We start from the raw sequence: 22,109 nt of genomic DNA, 5'->3' as shown, positions 1-22,109 counted from the left end.
CTGGGCATGACATTGTGGGTAACACCTCTACTCTTCAAACAGTCCTTTGGGTCTTTAATGAAGGCAAGAGGTCAGTTTCACATCTCACCCAACAGATGGCATTCTCAGCACTCTGCTGGAGTATCTGTTCAGAATGGACTCAGAAGCAAGAGTGCCCCCTACTTAGTCACCAGTGTCATTTCCTTTTGCACTTAGGTATTCCTTGGAGGTCTCCTATCCAAATATTCATCCAGTCTGACCTTGCTTAGCTTTGGAAATCCTAACTATATCGCAGATCAGATTCTATCTGGATTTAGTAATTCCTTCAGTGAAGAACCGATTTCATCTGTATTATGAAAATCATAATCATCATCAATACTTTCAGACTGAAAATGCTGTGGCTAGTTCCACAGGGTAACTGTATAATGGGCACTCATGGGCTTTGGAAGGTTCAGTTTATGGCACTGTTCCCTCTAAGCTGTGTGCGTGTGCACACAGATCCTAAACACCGCGCGCACAAAAAATGAAATACTAAATCGGAGCCAGGCCGAAATATCATTTACTGGCGACTTTTGACATTGTTTGCCCGCATTCTATCAACACAGCCAGATTCTATTAGCTGGCAAGGGGGGGAAGGGGAAAGGAGGTTAAATTTCCTTTGTCTAAGTATTTAAAAATGACATTTATAAAATAACATGGTGTAAAACTATTATTATCACAAATTGCAAATTAAAACGTTTTAAATGTATAAGCATTTTAGTCGCTTGGGCGCATTTGACTCATGGCACACAAATTTGAACTCTGCTTCAAAAATTTGCACAGAAGAAATTTTTGCGCACACGGCCTGTCAAAAATTAGAGGGAACATTGGTTTACTGCCCATATAATTTTTGAGCAATGGGATTTGCACATGTATTTTACGTATTTGCAGGGAAGTAGTATTGATAACATGGTTTTCATCCAGTAATGACATTCTTTCATCTGCAGTGTGGAAAGCTTGGTGAACAAAGGGAAATTACCTTGATTATATCTGAAAATACAAGTGTGCCTCCCCTCCCTTTTTAAAAAGAATTTAACGAATGGGCCGGTTAACCCTTAAGATGTCATATGATTTCCAGGTAGAAGACACTTAGAAACTGGGAATGTTTGACAACTGAGCTGCAGAGGTTTGAAATGTCAGAAGAAATTAGGATGGTATGACCCTTGGGAGGAATTTGGGTCAGTATATTTGTGAGTTGAGGTTAGCTGGGCATCAGGTCAAGTCACTTAACGCGAATGAGGGTAGCAGAAAGACTTGGCAGCTAGGGAGAGAATGCATTCTGGAGCCAAAGCCTTAGCTGGTGGAGCTATGCCAATTTATACCAGCTATGAATTTAGCTCTCGGTGGATTTTTACAGACTGCTAGGGGAGGGATGAGGCCACTTAGTGGTAGTGGGAGAATTCAGCAACTAGGGTATGGAGGGAAACAGGGAATACTGGAAACATCTCAGCATGTCAAGGGCAGCTTTTGGAGGCCTCCCCATGGTCTGCTAAGAGAACTGAAGCATGCACGTTGGAAGATGCAGCTCCTTAGCCCACTGTTATGCTACTCATGAAAACAGCAATAATAAAGAATAAGTTAGTCCAAAATTAAGAGAAAAAAGCAAATTTCATTCTTCATAGCATTTATTGATCGCTCGTGGGGTTCAGAAGGGAGATCCCATCCCACATAGGCTTGCACTATTAGATAAATAACAAAAACAAGGGGATATCATTCCTTTTTATGAATCGTTAGGTTAAGACCACTGACAGAGTCAAGTTACCTGACTAGACAGACTAGTGGTCTTATATACCATAATGAATCCTATGTTCTTATGTCCAGGAAAAGCTAATATTCTTGACTAATGATTTGGGGAGCCTTAACTTTTGAATGGCCAACTTGAGACACCTTAAAGGGATCTAATTTGTAGAAAGTGCTGTGCCTTTGAAAATCAGACCTCTTTAATGAGCCCCAAGTTGAACAGCCAAAAATTGAGGCACCCCAGAATCACTAGTCCTATCTGAAAATCTTGGCTGGGGATTTTGAAAGCATCTAGGAATGTATGCCAAAAAGCACCTGTGTGAATTAGAAGTGAATATGTTACCTGCTACCATACATGGGGATAGAAGAAGACTAAACGGGGGATTTGATAAGTGTCTACCAGTTTTTGAAGGCTGTAAACACTGAAGATGGAGAGGAATCGTTACCGGGGTACTGGCAAACAATCCCAATGGTTAGATACACTAAGGGAGCTTTGAAGTCCCTGTTGTTAGAGTCACTTAAAACTGGAATGGACAAATCAATGGGAAATACAGTGTGCTGAGCAATCCTGCATTGGCAATAAGGGATGCACGACATGACCTAATAGGCTTGATTGTTAAGGAAACCTAAACCTGGCAGAAAGGGAGGGGAAGTGGTTAGAGAAACTGGCCAGGATGTTTCAGGGAGAAGTCTGAGAGAGGGACCAGGCTTCAAACAGCATAGGCTGTTTCTCCCAAATCAGAGAAGGGAAATAAGCCAGACCCTCCCGAGTTATGGATGGCAAGGTTAAGTTTAGGCCAGGCAATATCTATGCAAGTCTTTGTTATTTTAAATCCACCTCTCTGCACTGTGTACCTTTTGGGCAAAATAAATCATGCCCTGTTTTGGAGACACAGTTTCACTGCAAAGGTATGCTGTCAGAGGCTCCCAAAGAGAAACCTCTGCAGGATCTGGCCCCCATTGGACCTGCTGAGTTAGTCATGGCTGGCACCTAGGGGACTGTAAATCCAGGTGCTAGTCTGAGAGTGGCGAACTGCAGAGTTCCACCCCAGGAGAGGTGGGGGTCCATGACTTGACAACTGCTGGGGCTGCACTCAAAATCCCCAAGAAGGGACAGCGGTGCAGATAGCCTAGTAACTGTGACAGGCTCTTTTTAAAAATCAAGCCAAACCAGAATTTCTATCTCCCATTTTAATTATTCTAGGATATACTAGACTAAATTCTACTCTCAGTTACACCCACTGAAGTTGCATGGAGCTGGATGGCTCTTACTGGAAGAAGGATCTGAATCACTGTCTGTAAAAAATATCCCACAACTTTGTCTGCTGGGAAGGAGCACAAGCCAATGCTACTTATCCACTTTATGTCTAATGGACTTAAAGAAGGTGGAGAATTGGTTTAATGCTGTCTTAAGGCACATGCTCTGATATTATTACATTTCCCCCCAATCCAATAAGTAGTGCAAATCCCAGTATGTTGCTGAAATCTGAAGTTTACTCGCTTGCTCAACATCAAACCAATTCTGAAGGAATCTTGGTTGTGCATGTGTATATATGCCTGTAGGTGCATACGTGTGTATGTCTGTGGGTGCATGTACGTGTTACCAGCAAGCTGGTTCCAAATGGGATGATTCATTTAGGACACTGGTTTAAAAAAAACAAAACAAACCCCAAATGCAAAGGTTTATGCTGTCTCTTAATCATCTGATTAAAGTTTCATCAAGTTTATCTGACAGAGTTTGGATGTTTCTTCCTTGTCAGTCTCATCTTCCACACTTTCTCTCTCCAGTGTATTGCAGCTAGTGGTCCTTTAAATGTTTCCTCTTAATAAATATGCGGGCTGACTCCAGAGTAATACTTTAGGGAAACACTGTATGACAGTTCATGAAATACGCTGCTGTTAAAACTACTGAAAACTTTCTAGTTCGTCTCCAACACACTTGATTGCCCTTCCCATTTCATCTCCTTAACTGCTTCAATCCTTTCCTTATGCATTCTGTCATAGGGAAATTATTGCTGTTTCCCACAGAAGAGGTCAACTGATATAACATAGCAGATGGTAAAAATAAGGCTACAAAACACATCCAGTGACCTAAAACCTGGGCACAGAGATCTTAACATATCAGATCAGCTGGTTGGGCCATCAAGGCCTGCAGTGGCTACTAAGCCTGATCAGGCAAAGTGTTGACGCATGTGCTTACTTTGAACATATACGTAGCATTAATGTCAATTGGACTATTTATATTCTTAAAGTTAAGCACATGCTTAAGTGCTCTGAGGCCCAACTGATGTATCAGAGGCAACCCAAACCTTTCTGCAATGCATATGTCTAGCTCCGCAGTGTGTACATAGAAAAGGCAGCAGGCCTACCTGATCCCTGGCTGCAGTCATCCTGAAGCATGAGAACTGGTTACCCTTCTCTTAGCACAGGTAACTACAACTAGGTACTAGCAATACACAGTCTCCAAGTATTTATCAATGCCTTTGGTAAAGCCTTGTTGGGGATACATTTCAAATACGTATGAAATTATTACAAGATAAGTCAACAAAAGCACCCTGAAACTGCAAATAACTTGGAGCCCAGTTCTGCTACCCTTCCTCATGCTGAGTAATGCTTGCTAAGTATTCCCACTTAAGCCAGCTGCTCAATAGGACTACTCACACAAGGGCCAACCTCTGGGGTATTATGCAAAAGCGATTTGCAAACACCTGGAAGATAAGGTGATAAATAAGAGTCAGTATGGATTTGTCAAGAACAAATCATGTCAAATTAACCTAATAGCTTTCTTTGACAGGGTAACAAGCCTTGTGGTGGGGAGGGGGGAAGTGGTAGATGTGGTATATCTTGACTTTAGTAATGCTTTTCGTACTGTCTTGCATGACCTTCTCATAAAGAAACTAGGGAAATACAACTAGCTGGTTGGAAAACCGTTTCCAGAGAGTAGTTATCAGTGGTTCAGAGTCAAGATGAAAGGGCATATCAAGTGGAGTCCCAAAGGGATCAGTCCTGGGTCCAGTTCTGTTCAATATCTTCATCAGGGCTAATGGCATAGAGAGTACACTTATAAAGTTTGTGGACAATACCAAGCTGGGAATGGTTGCAAGTGCTCTGGAGGACAGTATTAAAATTCAAAATGATCTGGACAAACTGGAGAAAATGGTCTGAAGTAAATAGGATGAAATTCATTAAGGACAAATGCCAAGTACTCCACTTAGGAACAATAAATTGCACACATACAAAATGGGAAATGACTGTCTAGGAAGAAGTACTGCAGAAAGGGATCTCAGGGTTATAGTGGAATCACAAGCTAATTATGAATCAAAAGTATAACAACACTGTTGCAAAAAAAGTAAACATCATTCTGGGATGGAAGCAAGACATGAGAAGTAATTCTTCTACTTTACTCTGAGCTGATAACACCTCAACTGGGTATTGTGTCCAGTTCTGAGAACCACATATCAGGGAAGATGTAGACAAATTGGAGAAAGTCCAGAGCAGAGCAACAAAAATGATCAAAGGTCTAGAAAACATGACCTATGATAGAAGATTGAAAAAATTGGACTTGTTTAGTCTGGAGAAGAGAAGACTGGGGCGGGGACAGGGACATGAACAGTTTTCAAGTACATAAAAGGTTGTTACAAGGAAGAAAAGTTGTTCTCTTTAATCTCTGTGGATAAGACAAGAAGCTACGGGCTTAAATTGAAACAAGGGCAGTTCACGTTGGACATTAGGAAAAACTTCCTAACTGTCAGGGTAGTTAAGCACTGGACCAAATTGCCTAGGGAAGTTGTAGAATCTCCATCATTGGATGTTTTAAAGAAAAAGTTGAACACCTGTCAGGAATGGTTTAGTTATTACATAGTCTTGCCTTGAGTGCAGGGCACTGGACTAGATGACCTCTTGAAGTTCCTTCCAGTTCTACACACCTATTATTCGATAAGCCAAACCACTCTCTATGGGGTAATAAAATCAACTGGTTTTGATGGTATTTAGCAAGGCTCTGGCTTTACAAAATTTACTTTATCAGTACTTAATTTAATTAACTTGGGGCTGGGCTATGCTCACTGAAGCACAAGACATTATGGAAGAGGCAGAGTTGCTAATATAATGATGCTATGTAAAGGGTTTTGTTATTATTTCAGAATAAATGTCTTAGGTAAAACAATCTGACATCGTTCCACTTGATGTGTGAGTCAGAATGAGTTTCTGTCAGACTCAAGGACGTTATATCATAAAAAGAATTCCCAATATTAGAGCACAGGGTCATTCTGGATAAGGGAGGTGCTGACTGATGTTCTAGGAAGAGGGAAGCTAATTAATTGTATAGCCTAAGGAGCCTGGGCTATTAAAATTCCCCTCCCCTTTTGTTTTTTCCCCACAGAGAAAGAAAGAGAGAGAGAATAAGAGAGCAAGTGCTGTGTAAAAACTAAATATAGTTAAGTACGCTGAGTTTGTCAGGATGGAACTACAGCAGTTCAATTGGAAATATTCATATGCACTCTCAGGCACACTTGAGCTGAGTCAGTTTCATTAGCACTAATGAGAACTTGATTTGCCGGGGCTGTCATTTGAGTCACAGATCCTGCGATTTTCCAGTGAGCGTGATTTCAGTGAATTGTTTGCATGCTCCGGGAGTCAGTGCACAAGAGGATAGTGAGGGGGAAAATTTTCAGAATTGTGCCCATACAAGTGGCCAGTTACATGAAAAACTGGTCTATTGAATGTGCAGTTCCTGTGCACAGTTGTAGTGATGCGGTACGTACATTTGGCACCCAAATGCATTTTTTGCACATTTCCAGTTTTGAAAATCTGGCCATGAGAGTTTTTAGAGAACAACTCAGAGGATAACACTAGAGGCTAGTAGATGGCAGTAGATCAACAACAACAGTGCAGGGACATAGGAGACCAATGGGTTCACACTGGGCCTAACAAAGCACTAATGAACCATCAGGCCAGTATGGAACAACCAGGTGAGGAAGAGAGCTAGGAACTCGTTAAAGGTTTAAGACATTGTTTGTTTGAAAAGTCAAGCATAGGGCTGTAAAAGCTATAGAACAGGGAGGCGGCAGCTGGTGACTGCAGGTACCCAAGAAGTCCTGAGTTGTTCCCAAAACATTTAACCATTTGGAGACCTGAACGTGCCATGATATTTTGGTAACTAGATGGCATGTTCATGACTTCTCATATTTTTTCTGAAGACTCCATGACTTCAAACATTGTTACTATGACTCCTCTCTAACTCTCCCCAATATTGATCATTACAAAACCTGCAGCTGCAAGAATTATCAGAACTGATCATTAACTCTGGCCAGTGACTTCTCAGTCTAATATCTGACATGACTCTTATTGGTTGACTGTACTCTTCCCAGGCAGGGGGATGAATATGATCTTCTAGGACTATTTGATATATAGTGTCTTTACTAGGATGCTATGTTTGCTAGTGCTGATGCAACTGTGCTATCCTTAAAAGGTTATATGCAAGTTCCATGAGTCTCTCATTTCAAAAAGAAGTAGAGTGGTGGGACCTCAACACATCCTGGGTTTTAGCCATCTCCCTTTCTTTTCCAATGGGAGACTCTGGGAATTAGCAAGCCTCTTTGTATCTTCTCACCGGCTTTAGTTTCAGTCTGGGGTGAGATGAATCTACATACTGTCTATGGTTTGAGATAAATTCCTGCCCACAGGATTGCTTTTGGATACTAGACTGGACAGAGGAGATCAAAATCACCTCTGCTGTAATTCCACTGGCTTCAACAGAGTTACACCAGAAATGAATTTGGCCCATGGATACATCAACAAATTTTATGAAACACACAAACGAGATAAAAAAAGAGACTGGTGAAAAATCAAAGGGAACGTGGATTGCAGTCCAGCATAAAGCCCCACCCCACCCTGGCTTCACCTAACGAGAGGCATGCTGCCAATTACCTTTTTGCTTACTGACTTTCCTTACTGTCATTGCCGCTTGCCGCTTTTGATTTTCAGAAATTTCAAAGCCTGGAAAAAGGGAATATGGCAAAGAATTCAGAAAATCATTTTCCAACCCTCTTTTTCTGAGTATTTCTTCATGCACCATTTATGAAACTAATAACCCATAGATGGCAAAGCATTGCCTGGTGGGGCTACCCATACAGAGAGACATTTTAATAAAAAACAAACCTTCTTTTAAAATAAAGCCTCACTGTAACATCAGTTGGGAGGAGGCTGCCTAAAAAGCAACCTTATAAACATTATTATTTTTAGCATTATTTATACAGTGCCATAAATGAACACAGTACTTTATGAATGAGCAAAAGACAATAAGCCAGATGCCAATCTTGGTTACAATAACCTTTTGTGGTAATACATAGAGAAGGGCAAGGCTGGTAGAGCAGTGAGTCTGTCTGCCTTTCTCCCTACAGTGGTGGTGCATAGGTAGGGCAGAAACTACTGCAGCCGTGAGGCTTTGCTGCCTCTCAGTGGCTGGGGGACTGTAGATTTCTCTCTCCTGCATCACCTTGTGGAGTTTTCTTCTGCTGAAGCTTGAAGCCAAGGGCAGCATTTGCTCCTAAATGAGCAAATCTTCACAGCAACTGTGAGATAAGCCAGGGATGTTATAATGAAGTTAAACTATAATTCTAAAGCACAGTAATTTGGCCTTCTCCCCCACAGGGGGCAAAACCCAGCAACCACCCTCCCACTGATTTTCGATCCCTTACCTATCTTTTCATCTTCTTGAACCATCTTTCTTTCTTCTCTGAAAGCTCTGAGCCATCGCAGTTTCTCCTCCAGCTTCTTGGCAAAGAATAAGTGAATTTCCTCGGTTTCCTTGTTATGAAGTTTGAAGGCATTCTTCATGCTGACGTTGAAGTCATCATCTCTCCCATCTTCTATATCCACCACTTCATATTTATCCATGTCAATGCGACCTTTGTAATACAGTATATCTCTTCGTATCAGGTCCTACATGAAAAAGAAGAGATGCATTTAATTCTAGGTGGACTGAAGCCTATGCCAGGAAGTATATATTGAATCTTAATGAGGCTTGGCAGAATTCAATATTTATTTTTCATAAATTTGAGAGATTATATTGATGTTTATGTTTACACATTTCTGAAGATTTTTTCAGTTTAAATCACTGAGGTTACTGGAAATTATGAGGATCTCAGACAATGTGGGGAGGCAGACAGTAATTATGTAATGACATTAGATGCTGAGATTCAAAAAATTAAAGCTTTATAAGCATTAAAACACCAATTGCCAACATCATATGTAAAATATATATATGTAAAGTAACTATCCTTAAATCAAACTCTAATAAGTTCTCAAGCAGCATTTTTCTTACTCTGTCTATCTGTAAATTTTGATGATCATTGATGGAAATATTTTTTCATTGATTTGTGTGTGTATGGTGAAATTAACCTTTACTGACCAATAAAAATCTAATCTTTCCAAGCATAGTCTTAACCATTTGAAACACTGTAGTTTTCTTTCAGCACAGAAATGAAAGGGTTAATTTGCAAAATATGATCTAATTCTTAGAACTTTATTTGCTGTAAATACTTAAATTTTTGGCTAAATTAATAGAATAGATAAAGGCTAGCTACGATAAAAATGTACACTTGATATAACCCTCAGGCTTTGGGGCATAAAATAGCCACTATCAGCTGCTTGTGATCAGGAAGAAACTTCCCCCAGCAAGTAATTTATTCCATGACTGACAATTACATGGATTTTACACCTTCTTCTGAAGCATCTGGTACTTGGCACTGTTGTGCAGATGACAGGAAACTTGAGAAGAGGGACCACTAATCTGATCTGCTTCCTATGGTCCTAAAGTGGTTCACAGAAACATAAAAACTGGAGATAGAAAAGAGTAGACCTAATAGGTCATTTTGCACATTAGTTAGTAGACTTGTGCTTTGTCCAAGCTAGTTCTAAATATCACAAAAAAGGGGGGTTCCCACCACTTTTTCCCACTCTTACAGACTTCATTACTGGGAACATTCAGCCTGTAATTACCCTAAGCTCAGTTCCATCCCATTATACCTTGGAATACTTTAACATTGTTCTCCCTCCATGATATTTATACCTTTCAGTATTATGTATGATCACCCCTTGGTTTTCCTCTCTCCCTTTGTTTTAATGGCCCTTTCTCCCACCTTTACCATTTTGGAGAGGAAGAGGAAAAATCATTATTTGTTATTCCTGCTTAATGGCTCAGCTAAAAATGCACACAATCCATTGAGCCTCTTGACAAGTCTAGCACACCCAGGGCCCCATTGCTGCTGCTGTTTTTGCCACCGTGCTCTGCATCAGCTGTCCTGATTCCTTGAACTGAAGCATAAACTGTGCTCACTGCAGATGCCTGAAAAAGCTGGGGGAAGGTGCCACTAAATAAGTATGCTGAGAGATGCCATGTCGGTTTATCAGACATAGATGTGAAAATGCAGGTTTGAGGAGTTGTATGTGAAAAACAGCGCTCAGACATTTTTCTCTCCCTCCTTCCCCCCAAAAAGAGGATATAAAATAAATACCAAGGAGCCTGATTCTCCTTTTGCTTACATCAGTTTTACAACAGTAACATTTGCATTGTCTGCAGCGCAGCTTTCCCTGATTCACACTGACATACTGAGTGGAGAATCAGGCCCGCTGTATAAACTATTTATATGACAAGAGCATAAAAAAGCCAGGTCATCAGAAAATAGGAGATTAATCAAATAGGAACATGATTCTATACGGAGAACCAGTTAAAAGGCTTTAATATTTAAATAGCCAATTTTAACAAGGCACAATTAAGGCTAGGTTCTTCCACAGGGCTCATAAACCAATACACGGTTGTACAAAGTTAATTTACCTCGATCATTTAAACAGCAAGCCATTTTCTTTCCTATTTTATTTTTCAACTATTTTTAAAATGCAATAAAGATAAACAACATATCGGAGGAATAATCTAACCATACAAATAAAATCACAGCACAATATTTGTGTAATTGAACAAAATTAAATGGTGAATGTCCTTAGGATATCTCTTATAAAACTTCTTGAAATAAAGAAAACAAATGAACTTGGCATAAGATCTCAAAAGAGCTGTTTTATGAATCTGCTTAATGGTATTAATGATGGTGAGAGAGGAGAATGTCTAGAAGCTCTTAGTCTTAATATTTCCCCTAAAACTCCCAATGAAACAGTCCATTAAACAATATGCTTTGCAACTATCTTATTCTAGCAAAGTATGGAAAGAAAAGAAAGGAAATTTCAGACTGAATACATAATGGAAAACTTTCTAACAATAGGATGTACTAAATTGTGATATAATTTCCCAATAGAATAGTTAGAAACAACCCTGTCATTTAAGAAAATTACCCTGGTCAAAACACTTAGGGCAGGTCTACCCTTAAAATGTTGTAGGAGAGCATCTGTGCCGCTGTAGCACTTCAGTGAAGATGTTACCTACGCTGACAGGAGGGCTTCTCTCATTGGCATAGGTACACCACCTCCCCGAGACGCAGTAGCTACATCGATGGGAGAATTCTCCCATTGACTTAACACCGTCTATACCAGGGGTTAGGTTGGTTTAACTGTGTTGCACAGGTTGCCCCTCCCAGCTCGCAGGGTCCTAGAGCCCGGGCTCCAGCGCAAGCCCCAATGTCTACACCACAATTAAACAGCCCCGCAAGCCTGAGCTCCGTAAGCCCAAATTAGCTGTCATGAGCCAGCCCAGGTTTTTAATTGCAGTGTGGACATATCCATAGTTTCACAGGTGCCACCGAGGGAACAATATGAAGATGAACAATATGACAGATTGCTTTCTGTCACTGAGGGAAGGATATGAAAGCAATGAAATTGCACTTGTGTCACTGGGGGGCAACATGCAGCCCAGAACATATTTATTCCTGGTGAAGATGCACTAGCAAGAAAGAACCCAGCTTGAACATCAGATCCCAGACTGAATTTGCATAGAGGGAAGTTAGAAGAAACACCTTTTTTCTGTTCTTGTACATTAAACTGATGTGGAAATCACTGTAAAACGAGCAGCATGAAGCCCCTGCCACTTTTACAAAGCTGACTTTAGAGAAAAGAACTGCACATTACAAAAACTTTGTTTTAAGGAAGTCAAATCACCTTTTCTTTTTCCACCAGGCTCCCTAGAGTCTTTAGCCTTAAGCTTAACAGGAATTTTCAGCCACCTGAAGGATGCTAGGCAATCCCAAGAATACAACAGAAACATATTGAAATTGACAAAAAACTAAATAATTCAAAGTGGTACATAATGGCTACAGAGTTCAACCATAGTACATCTTAGAACTCAGGCCAACTGCTCCAGGCATTCAACAAATTCCTTTTTTGCTACTACAGGAAACAGGAAGAAGCAACATTCTCCACTTTTTAGCCGTATATTCAAATCCAACTTGTTTTCAGGGGTTCTTGAATTTTCATAGGGTTAAGCGCAAGAGGAGGTCTGTACAAATCCACAGAAAACAAAAAGTGTTTAGGGCTGAAATAGTCTTGGCAGGACCATTGATTTCCCAGAAAGTTCAGTCCCAGCAGGAAGTCATGGGAACTGGTACTAGATTATATTTTCTAACTGGTTAGCCATTCTTTGCCATCATAATCCCAGTCCCAAGTTCATGTATCTCAATAGATGGATATTATTGATTCTTCAACTGAATTTTAAATCACCTGACCAGGGCTCTATGAGCTTGCACATACAATAAAAACATATAAACTAAAGGATAACTATCTATAACAAAACCTGCCCATACTCCCAGGAAGTCAACCACAGCTCTCAAAATATAATGGGACCCTATAATCAACCTACTATAAATAACAACCTCCCCATCAGCAAAATCTAACTACAGTATCCATATCTAGTTACACACACACACACATATTTGGTATGTGAATATATATATATAATTAAATATCTGAAACCTAATGTATGTCTATGGAGTGTATATTTTATTCCAAAAGTTCCCAGCTCCTTTAATGAACTGTATGCAGGAATTGCTTCTCTCATTACTGCAATGCAGCCATCTGTGAAGTGATCAGAAGACCCTTCTAATATTTGGATTATAGTAGATCCAAAAGGCCTCAGCGAAACTTGGGATCCCAAACGTGCGACACACCGTACATACTCAGTAAGGCACAATCCCTGTTCTGAGGAGCTTCTAATGTAAACAGACAAGAGGCACGAAGTCCGAGAGAAAGGGACTATTAATACTTCCATTTTACAGATACTAAATTGAGGCAGGGAGAAATTATGTGACTTGCTCAAATTCAGACTGGGAGTCCATGGCAGTGCTGGAATTGAATCAAGATCCTCCTGAGTCCCTACCCTGTGTCTAACCAAAAGACCCTCCTTCCTAGCTACAAGCTCACAATCTAAATCAGATAACCACACAGAAGACAAAAGGAAACAGGTGTTTGGATGATGTGGAAAAGGGACAGCTTGAAGCGGGGGTGGGGTATAAAGGAGGCATATGAAGGAGGAGAGGGAGGGTGTTTATTTGATAAGAACAGGTAGGACTATTGCAGTTCTAAGGGGAAGCATATCAGAATGGCAGAAGCAGGCACCTTTCAAATTGGTCCTAAATATTTAATCCTACAGCCCTCCAGCATCTGCTGTTCAGTTGATAGACTTGTACCTGTTTTGTCCTGCAGAAGGCTATGAGCTCAGGTGGAAAGAGCATTATGTGTTTCATTCACATAGAGGGCCAGGTTCTCAATTGAAATCTCTGTACAAATGGCCAGCAGGACATCCCATGGAGCAAGAGAACTTGTGAGCATATGGCTGCTGTGTCAGCTGCCACCCCACCAATATAAGAGTCATATTGAGTGTTGGAGAGGGCTTGTCAGGATTGTGGGAGGGGGCAGTATGGTAGAGCTCTGCTTCATCTATCCTCCACTGTCATAAGTCAGAGCAGCCTCTTAGCTGCTCTTACTCTCTTTGCAACGGGGACCAGTGCAGACTGAACCTGAGAATCAGGGAAGCATCCTAATGCACAGATGGAAAGGGTCACATTCACATTAATTAATATGAGTCAGTATATCTCTCCTATAAGCTCACTATATAAAAGATACTATTTGCATAATATATATTAGATATATGTTGTTGCACATGTAGGATATTGGTCATTCTGCTGATGATACATCTTTTGGTTCCCAAACTCTCATGTGTTCTAATGTGTAAAAGGTTAATAGGAGAGGAAGGATTGTGCAGTGCTTAAAGCACAAAGATTGGAGTCAGGATGCTTAAGTTCTAATCCTGATCTGACAATAACTTGCTGTATGACTTTGGGTGAATCACAATGCCTCCGTGCCTCAGTTTCCCCATCTTTAAAAGGTGGATATTTGCCTACCTCACACGGATGTTGTGAGTTGCAACTAATTAATCTGTAAAAGGCACTTTGAAATTTTTAGAACTGCAAAATATTATAACCATATTTCAGCATATGATCTTAATGGTTTTAGAACGTGAAGATCAAATGGTCACACAGAGGCAGTTTCCTAGGCTGCAAAAGGAAAGCAGTGATGGTAGATGTCATGCTACCACAGACTACATTGGCCTAGTTTCCCAAATTCTTCCACATGTTCTTCTGATGGCATGTACCAGGGAGATGACACAAATGGGATGGGGAAGGGCATGCTACCTAACTAGAAATCTGCTGCCAGAATCAGACATTTGACTGTTTAACTGAAATTCTGTTGCAGTAATCTGTTTAAGGTGGAATCTCCATCCTTAGAGGTTTTTAAGGCCCAGCTTGACAAAGCCCTGGCTGGGATGATGTAGTTGGGGATTGGTCCTGCTTTGAGCAGGGGGTTGGACTAGATGACCTCCTGAGATCCCTTCCAACCCTGACATTCTATGATTCTATGATTAACATTGAACTTTAAAAGTCTGGCTGGAAGAAAACACTTTTAAGGACAATTTATTTCCTCTGCCACCCCTTCAGCAAACGAGTAAGAAAATATGGGCTCAGTGGTGCTGGAAGTAAAACTGTGATACAGCGGGTACTGTGAGTAAAGCATTCCAGAAGTGGTGGTTGTTTATTTCCACTCTGAAATGTCAGTAAGAAAAGCTGTGTGTGGGTGTTAGTGTTGGTGTGTGAGCATGCACTATCCTGAATGGGTGCTGGGAGTTCTGGTATGCACGTGTGCTAGGTGATGTGGAATGCAAACATTTTTCAATACCCACTCAGAATCTTTGAACTGACTCTTATCTGAGGATATTGTTTTTTCATTGGTGGTTATTTTCCCCGTTTCCTATTCAAAGAAGTCACCCAAGAGCTCCAATCACTCATCTTCCACATGATACAATGTGATGCTTTGATCTGCACTCCAAGGGCATCTGAAGAACTGCTTAGCAAGTTTGGGAGAAAGGGAGAATTGAAGGAGAGATGCAAACGCTAGCTCAGCGGTTTTAATTTTTCTTTCAAGAAATGTTCAAGGGATCTGGGGAATCTTTCACCTGCTCCCCACATTCCCTGCTCAGCACAAACCATCTGCAAAATGTCACGCTGTTCTTTTGCTGCAATTATGAATGGTGAACTTTCTGCTCGGAACTCTTTATTATTAGTATTAGTTATTTGTAGGACCTACAAGCTAATCAGCGATGCAGGCTCCATTGTGTGAGGCACTGTGCAAACATATAATGAAAAGACAATGCTTACCCTGAAGAGCTAATCATCTAAATATAAGACACAGGTGGATACAACAAGCAGACGGAACGAAACATGAGGCACAAGTGAGATGAGTATGATTAGTGTAAAAAGCAGCAATCATAGCACATCATTTGCCTGGCTACTGTCGAGTGTTTGGTAGGCATCATGGGAGAGCTGCGTTTTAAGGAGACACTTGAAAGGGAAAACGTTACATAACTGAAAGCTCAGTCATCTTCAGATGTCAGTCAGCATTCTCAAATTAGCACATGATTATACCATAGACCTATAACAAACCACAGATATAAATGCAAACTTTGGGGAAAAGCAGATCTGGGTTTTGGAACCAAACCACCATTGTGGTTCAGGCCCATCTCTGGTGATTTCTAGTTGTTTTGGACAGTGGTCAAACCAGGTGGATGGGGGAAATCATTTTTTTCAACTTATTCCTCAACTCTGTCCTCATTTTCCCATCTTGCTGCCTCTTTTTCTGCCCTTCCTTCTCCCCACTCTCACAGTCTGCTGTAAGAAATGGGGGTGTGGCACACTACACTGTTTTATAATAGGTCTTACGGTATTTTATTTTTTTTCAGTATTATTCAGTTTTGTAAGTTAAAAAAAAAATCCCCATTACCGAAGTTTGAGACTTAAACTACCTGAGTGTGACCCTCTAAAAGAATGAGATCTGGTTTGCTTTGCAGGGATATAAGGACAACATTTTCAAAAGCATCTTGCTCATTTAACTTGAGATGCCTTGAGCATGCTTTTCAGAGGTGGTGAGCACCCACGGTTAACTCTGCCTTACACTGGAGATTTGGGAGCTGATATGTCAGAACAGTGAAGTTTTGTTCTATCAGACTGGTTACCTAAAAATTAATGAACCCTTTTGAAAATGTTTGGCCTAAAGATGTCAAAAATAAATCTAGTTCCTGCTGATTGGAGGGAAGGGACATGACTAATTATACATACAATGTATATAGAGTATAATTTCTCCTGTTGGAATATGCTCAGGTATCATGGTGATGGGTATCATATAAGAACTTAGATAGAGAGACAGGCCAAAATTTCCCATTCCTCCACTGTGCAGTGTATTGTGTGCTTATGCTACTATCCGCTCCAGAGCTGGCTGCATTTCAGTGGTGCTGTGTGCTGGTAAACTGCTTTGGGCTCATTTTGAATGAAAGCTGCTGTATAAATATCTATTTTGAAACAGTTTTGTTTTCTATCAAGTTAGGGGCATTGCAGGCCCATACAGAGCGTTTTAATACCGGATAGCTCACGAGCCGCTAACATTTGTTTCTAGCACAGAATCTGGACAGTGTAACATCAGACTTAGAAATTAGTCCAGCAGGATTTAACCTGGCCCTGGTCCAACACTGGAGGGGCCAAATTTATCCCCTTCTGTAACTTTACTGAAGTCAATGGAGTTACACCAAGGGTTAATGTGGCCCAAGCTGGCAAGTCATGGACTCAGATCAGTGTAATTATCATTCCTGAGATGGTTCTTCAGGCACTGACTTTGTTGTAGCTCTTATGACTCCCAAACCTTTTTTGGGTGAAACATCCCATTTCTCCTCTTAGCTCTAGGTCAGGTACCAGCTTCGCTCACATATCAAGTCAAAGAAATAAGAGGACACAACGACGTCAGTGACTGTGCACTTTGCTGGTACACTGTCTTTGGGCTATCTCAGTTTAGACTGAACCACAACGAGTGTATCGGAACTCAGGGCCTTAGAATGCATCAGGGAGAGCTGGATCATATTAGAAGCAATAAAATGTAGCATGAACTCCCTGGACACAGCTTAAAGCACTCAGCTACTGCCAGAGAATCTCTATGAAGAGGGGAAGTGTTTGTTACGTGTATCCTCAGTGGCTGATATGTGAAGAGAGAGGAACCCAAATCCATGAGACACAAGTTTATGTAATCCCTTCCCTCACAAGGACAGCTGTGTTGGGAGGTCGCCAGATTCCTGCCAAATTATTCAGTCGTGCCTGTCTAGTGAGTTTTGAAAGAGACACTTGATTCACTCTTGCCAGTTTCATGAAGCATGGGGCGAGAGGGGAGGAGAGAGAGGAGCTGAAAGCATTTATGTGGAAATGTTCTTTTGCTCAGTATATTTTGTGGAACATCAGTGGCATTTTGATGTCTCATTCCACCTAAAGCCCAGTCACATTGTATCCAAAGCAGTGAGGCAAGGATGATTTTGTTTCTAACAAATTAGCAACAGGAAGAGATAGGAAACCTTTCTTCGGCTACGTCAACTTGTTTTTCTGACTCCTTCAATTTGTTCTCAGGGTTTTCAAATGGTAATGGTGAGAGAACACTGCAGCATGCGGGCTCAACTTTCTGCTCCTCAGAGCAGAGGCCCGAGGTAATCACACCATGGATGAATTTGGCAGTAGGCATTTTGTACACCTCTATTTTATATGAACAGACTAAGACCCATCCCCTGCCACAACAGAGCACACAGGGCCTGAGGCAGCACCCAAACTCAGCCCCTTTCTGGATTTTGGCTTTACTGATAACTAACACAATATAAGCCTCAGCATAAGCTTCCTCCTTGAGCTTGGCTGGCCCTAGTGATCTTACTCCCCAGGACATCATCTGTCCTAGCTACCGCTCTAGAGGGCCAAACCCACTAATGAGCAGCACCTACCACAGTGAATTAGCAGAACTTCAGCACCTTTATGCAGGGTTCTAGACCCGGGTAAGACAGTGGGTTGACAGAAGAGCCCTTCCCCCTGTTGCATGCTAGGTAAGTAATAAATAATATCAGTTGAACTGATATCTCAAAAGCCTGATGTTAGACATCAAGCCAGGGCACTGGGAGGAGTACTCTGCGCTGAATCACCTTCCTCAGTCTCCTGGGTTTTCATTGGTGTTGTCTTCTACAAGATCAGATTAGGCTTGACCATGGTTTAACCTATGGCATCTGACAGGGCCACAACCTAAAATGCCTTGACTGCAAGTGCAATATACAATCGCCAAGTCTCTGTGGTACTGCCATTTGAAAGTGGTGAAATACGGGCTGACCCTCACGCCCACTCTGTAGGCTGGAATCAGGAGTGTCCGGCAGCACAGGGGGTTTCATCAAGTGCCCTAGTGATGGGGAGAAGGGGATGGAAAACTATAACCATGCTCCATGTGACTGGAAAACCACCTACAATAACAAAAATGGACTTGTAGTTTTCTCAGCCTTTCACTGTCTTTACAAGTCAGATTCTAGGAGAAAACGGCAAGACCCCATTGGATTGAAGTGAGAGCGAGGATTTTGTTTTGGTTGGGATGCAGCTTGGAGCAAGGTGTCACCCGTGTGTTTTTGAAAAGGGCTATAGAGGAATTGGACCATCTCAAATATAAAATCCAAGGGCATGGGATTGTCTCTTTAATCTCACTGCATGGAACCTTGTCCTTCAGAGGTGTTACAGACAGTAAGTAAAACAATAATACTTCAGATAGTACAGCTCTTGCTGGCAGAATGGCCTGCTACTGCTATTAAGCTGCTCTCGTTCTGCCTCTCACGCAACATTCTTTGCTCCCGGAGCTCAGGGAAAAGACAACCTGGAATTTACCTTGCCTCTTGATTACAACAGACACATTAAAAGTGCAAGTGAAATCCAAATGCGTTTCATGCAGCCACTGATCTTTTCCGCTCTGTCAGGAGGTGCTGAACAGGAAGCCCCATCTATAGCAGCTCCACTGTTGACAAAAGGAATGCCTAATTCAATACCTAAACATTTTTAACCCTTTGTCTGTTCTACTGTCACTTCTAATCTGATGCCAGTGTGCTTTTGCACCCTTTGGGGAAACCAGGGCTGTGAGCCAGAGGAGAAACATTGCAGATCCACCGTCTGTTACATCATATGCCCCTTGAGTACCCCAAGACATAACAAGCTAAGATCATAATTAATCCTCTGTGTCAGAATGCCAGATGTTAAGTGATGTGATTTGTAAATTTAAAGTATCTCTGTGTCAAACTCTCTCAACTTCAGGAAAGGGAGAAAAAGAGCCTCTATGCCTTTAAGGCAATCTTTTAACTCTAACATCAGTTAGGATTGACTTCATCTCCTGGTAATTAAGGTTACTCTGCTGGAATATGTATTATTCTTTCCTGGTTATAGACAGATGATAAATGGAGCAGGGGCCAGTGCTTGCCTCCCACACAGTTGATTCCCTTCTTCCCCTCCTTCTAGGATTTTCACATAACAGAAACCAACCCACAGTTTCTTCTGCAAAACCCATGTCGTGGTTAACCACACACTCTGCAACCACGTTCCAGTTCAGAGAACAAGAGGAAACAGGAACCCTTTTGCTCACATATTATCTCTTTCTTCTGCCTCCACGATTCTGTGGCTAGCACTTTGGAGAAACAACCATGAGAAGATGGCCTCTCCATTCCCATCCAACTAAAGGTCTGTTGGAACAGCCTGAAGTTAACCGAATAGACCAAAGCTTCCTTGTGCTGCAAAGAACTGAACCCAACTCATGCAGGAGCATGAGCAGCCGCGAGAGGCGGCATGGTCTAGTTGCACCTAGTACATACCCTCCGGAACTCAATGGAGCCTGTGCCACCGCTCACCTGTGCGACCACAGCTCGATGAGAGCCAGCATGAGTATATCTTCGCAAAGCGGAGCCACACCCCTCACCCCAAATGTAGATGTAGCCTGCAGTAAGCTGCCCGGCCGAAGCAGCATTTTGAAATACAGTAATTCTGGGGCAAGACACCTTGATAGAAGAGATCTCATAAAACGAATAACCCTCTACATGTAAGTCAGCTATGAAGAATCTGGATAAAAGTAGATTAGATGGAATCTTCTCCAGCACATGAATTCCATGGCATTACAAAGGCTAAGTTACCCCGTAAGACCCTACAGCCGATAATACATCATACTTTTCAAAGTGCTCTACTGATTAATCCTGACACTATGCCTGTGACATTTTATAGACCGAAGAAATCAATGCTGAGGTTAAAACAAAGGAATCTGTCAGTGCTGGGATTAGGATTGGAGATATCCTGAATCCCAGTCCCCTGCTCAGGCCACTAGCCCATGTCTCGCTTTCCCACTACAGTAGTGAAAAATGTAAAAGCCTGTATGATGTATGCAGAAAGTAGTACCTCAGGTGTAAGGGGTTGCTGACCCCTTAGAAATTGTGTGAGCTGGAAAAGGAACTGAGGTATGCTCAGCAGGCACCCTCCAAAATTTTTCGTGTTATTTACAACTGAACCACTCTCACTTTCATTAAGCATGGCATCTAAGCAAACACTTTTGAATCTTACAGTTCATGACACAACATGCAATTAAGAAACTAAAATGTCAGTGAGTGGCGCTGTGACCCTGCATGAACCTTTTGAACCCCCTCCCCCGGGGCAGCCCTGCCCCCAATTGACAACCTTGTCAATGGTGCACACTACGCATAATGTGTGTACAGCTGTGGGTGCCAGTGTTTTCCAGGAGCTGACATGAACTGAGAGGAAAGCGGGGGGAGGATAGAAAGGAATGAGCTGGGCTGTAGGAGACTTTTACAGAGATGTGACAGATAAAGAAGGAAGCAGAAGAAAACGTGATTGTGTCCCAGTTGCTTCCCAAGAAGAATTAAAAGGAGCTGGGAGAACATGGGAGAGACAAAAAAGACTTTGGTGCTAAACTGAGAAAGTGGTTTAGCACAGAGACTGGTTTGCTTAATGCAGTAACATGGAAGTCAGTCACTGAGAGAGAGTCACATCCTCCATCCAACTCAGTCTACCTGCGGGTAGTTCAGGGGCAGAATTCCTGCATGGCAGCGTGAATACTTGTCATTTTCACTGGCACTATCTTGAGAGAGCAGTGGGCAAGGTAAAGTGAAGCTACGGTGCAGGTTGGCGGAGGCTGGGGAAAGGGTAGAACCCTTTTTTGCTGGAGGTGCAAAATGCACTGACCCAAACGGATTGATAAGAGGGACCAACGACGAGACACGCACTCCAGGAAGAAGCAGCACAGCACGAGGCAGTGCTGTGGAGAAAGCCACCTGGGAAAAACTGCATTGCAGCTGAGGAGAGAGCAAGACAATGTTGCCAACTCTCCCACTGTGATCCCAAGTCTTGTGATAATTAGTGTTTCCCTTAATGCCCTGGTGCCTGAAGTCACATGACCACAAGAGACCCTCAGCTTCCATTTAAAAAAAAAGAAGTGAGTTTCACCCGCTACCGCTGGGGAGAAAAGCCTGCAAACTTGACCTGAGCGCACCCTAAAGGTTCCAAAACCAGAAGGCAAAGAAACCCCCCACCAATCTTATTATACTTTTAAATCTCCTGATTTTTAAGCCATGATGATTTTTTGAGGCTCGACTCACGATTTTTCAGTGCATGGGACAGGCAATACTGCACTTGTCTGAACCTCTCTGAATCCTAATCGGCTAATTGGCTGCCTCTTGTAATCCCCAGCAGGAGAGCCTGGCCCCAGTGTCATGACAACACATGCTGTATAACACTCCACTTTAAGTCTACAGCATTTGTGAACCCAAACTGTGGGATAATGCTAGTGTCAATCCCTTATTCAGAGAATCTTTTTAAACTAATACTCAAGGACACTGCTATAAAGATGGAAGGACGTGCTTAAAAACATACAGTTTAAAAAAAATAAAAACTGGATTTTCATGCTGGCAAAGGTACAAGATTAACATCATAAGCACAATTGATAATGCACAGACAGAGGCAGGTACTGCAGACACA

General features: G+C 41.8%; 1 protein-coding gene across 12 annotated transcripts in view; it reads right to left on the bottom strand.

Moving 5' to 3' along the window:
* Positions 1-22,109, bottom strand: part of ARHGEF9 (Cdc42 guanine nucleotide exchange factor 9) — a gene marked incomplete at its 5' end in the record, with an annotated part of 311,752 nt that overhangs the window by 9,354 nt on the left and 280,289 nt on the right. For all 12 annotated transcript variants that reach the window (XM_084638628.1, XM_084638624.1, XM_084638634.1 and 9 more), the window contains 2 exons: positions 7,687-7,755; positions 8,457-8,700. In XM_084638628.1, the coding sequence (XP_084494754.1) occupies positions 7,687-7,755; positions 8,457-8,700 (313 nt within the window). The remainder of the gene's footprint in view (positions 1-7,686; positions 7,756-8,456; positions 8,701-22,109) is intronic.

Source organism: Lepidochelys olivacea (genome assembly GCF_965140295.1).
Source record: "Lepidochelys olivacea isolate rLepOli2 genome assembly, chromosome: 9".
NCBI lineage: Eukaryota > Metazoa > Chordata > Testudines > Cheloniidae > Lepidochelys > Lepidochelys olivacea.
This window is presented reverse-complemented; position numbering and strand designations above follow the sequence as displayed.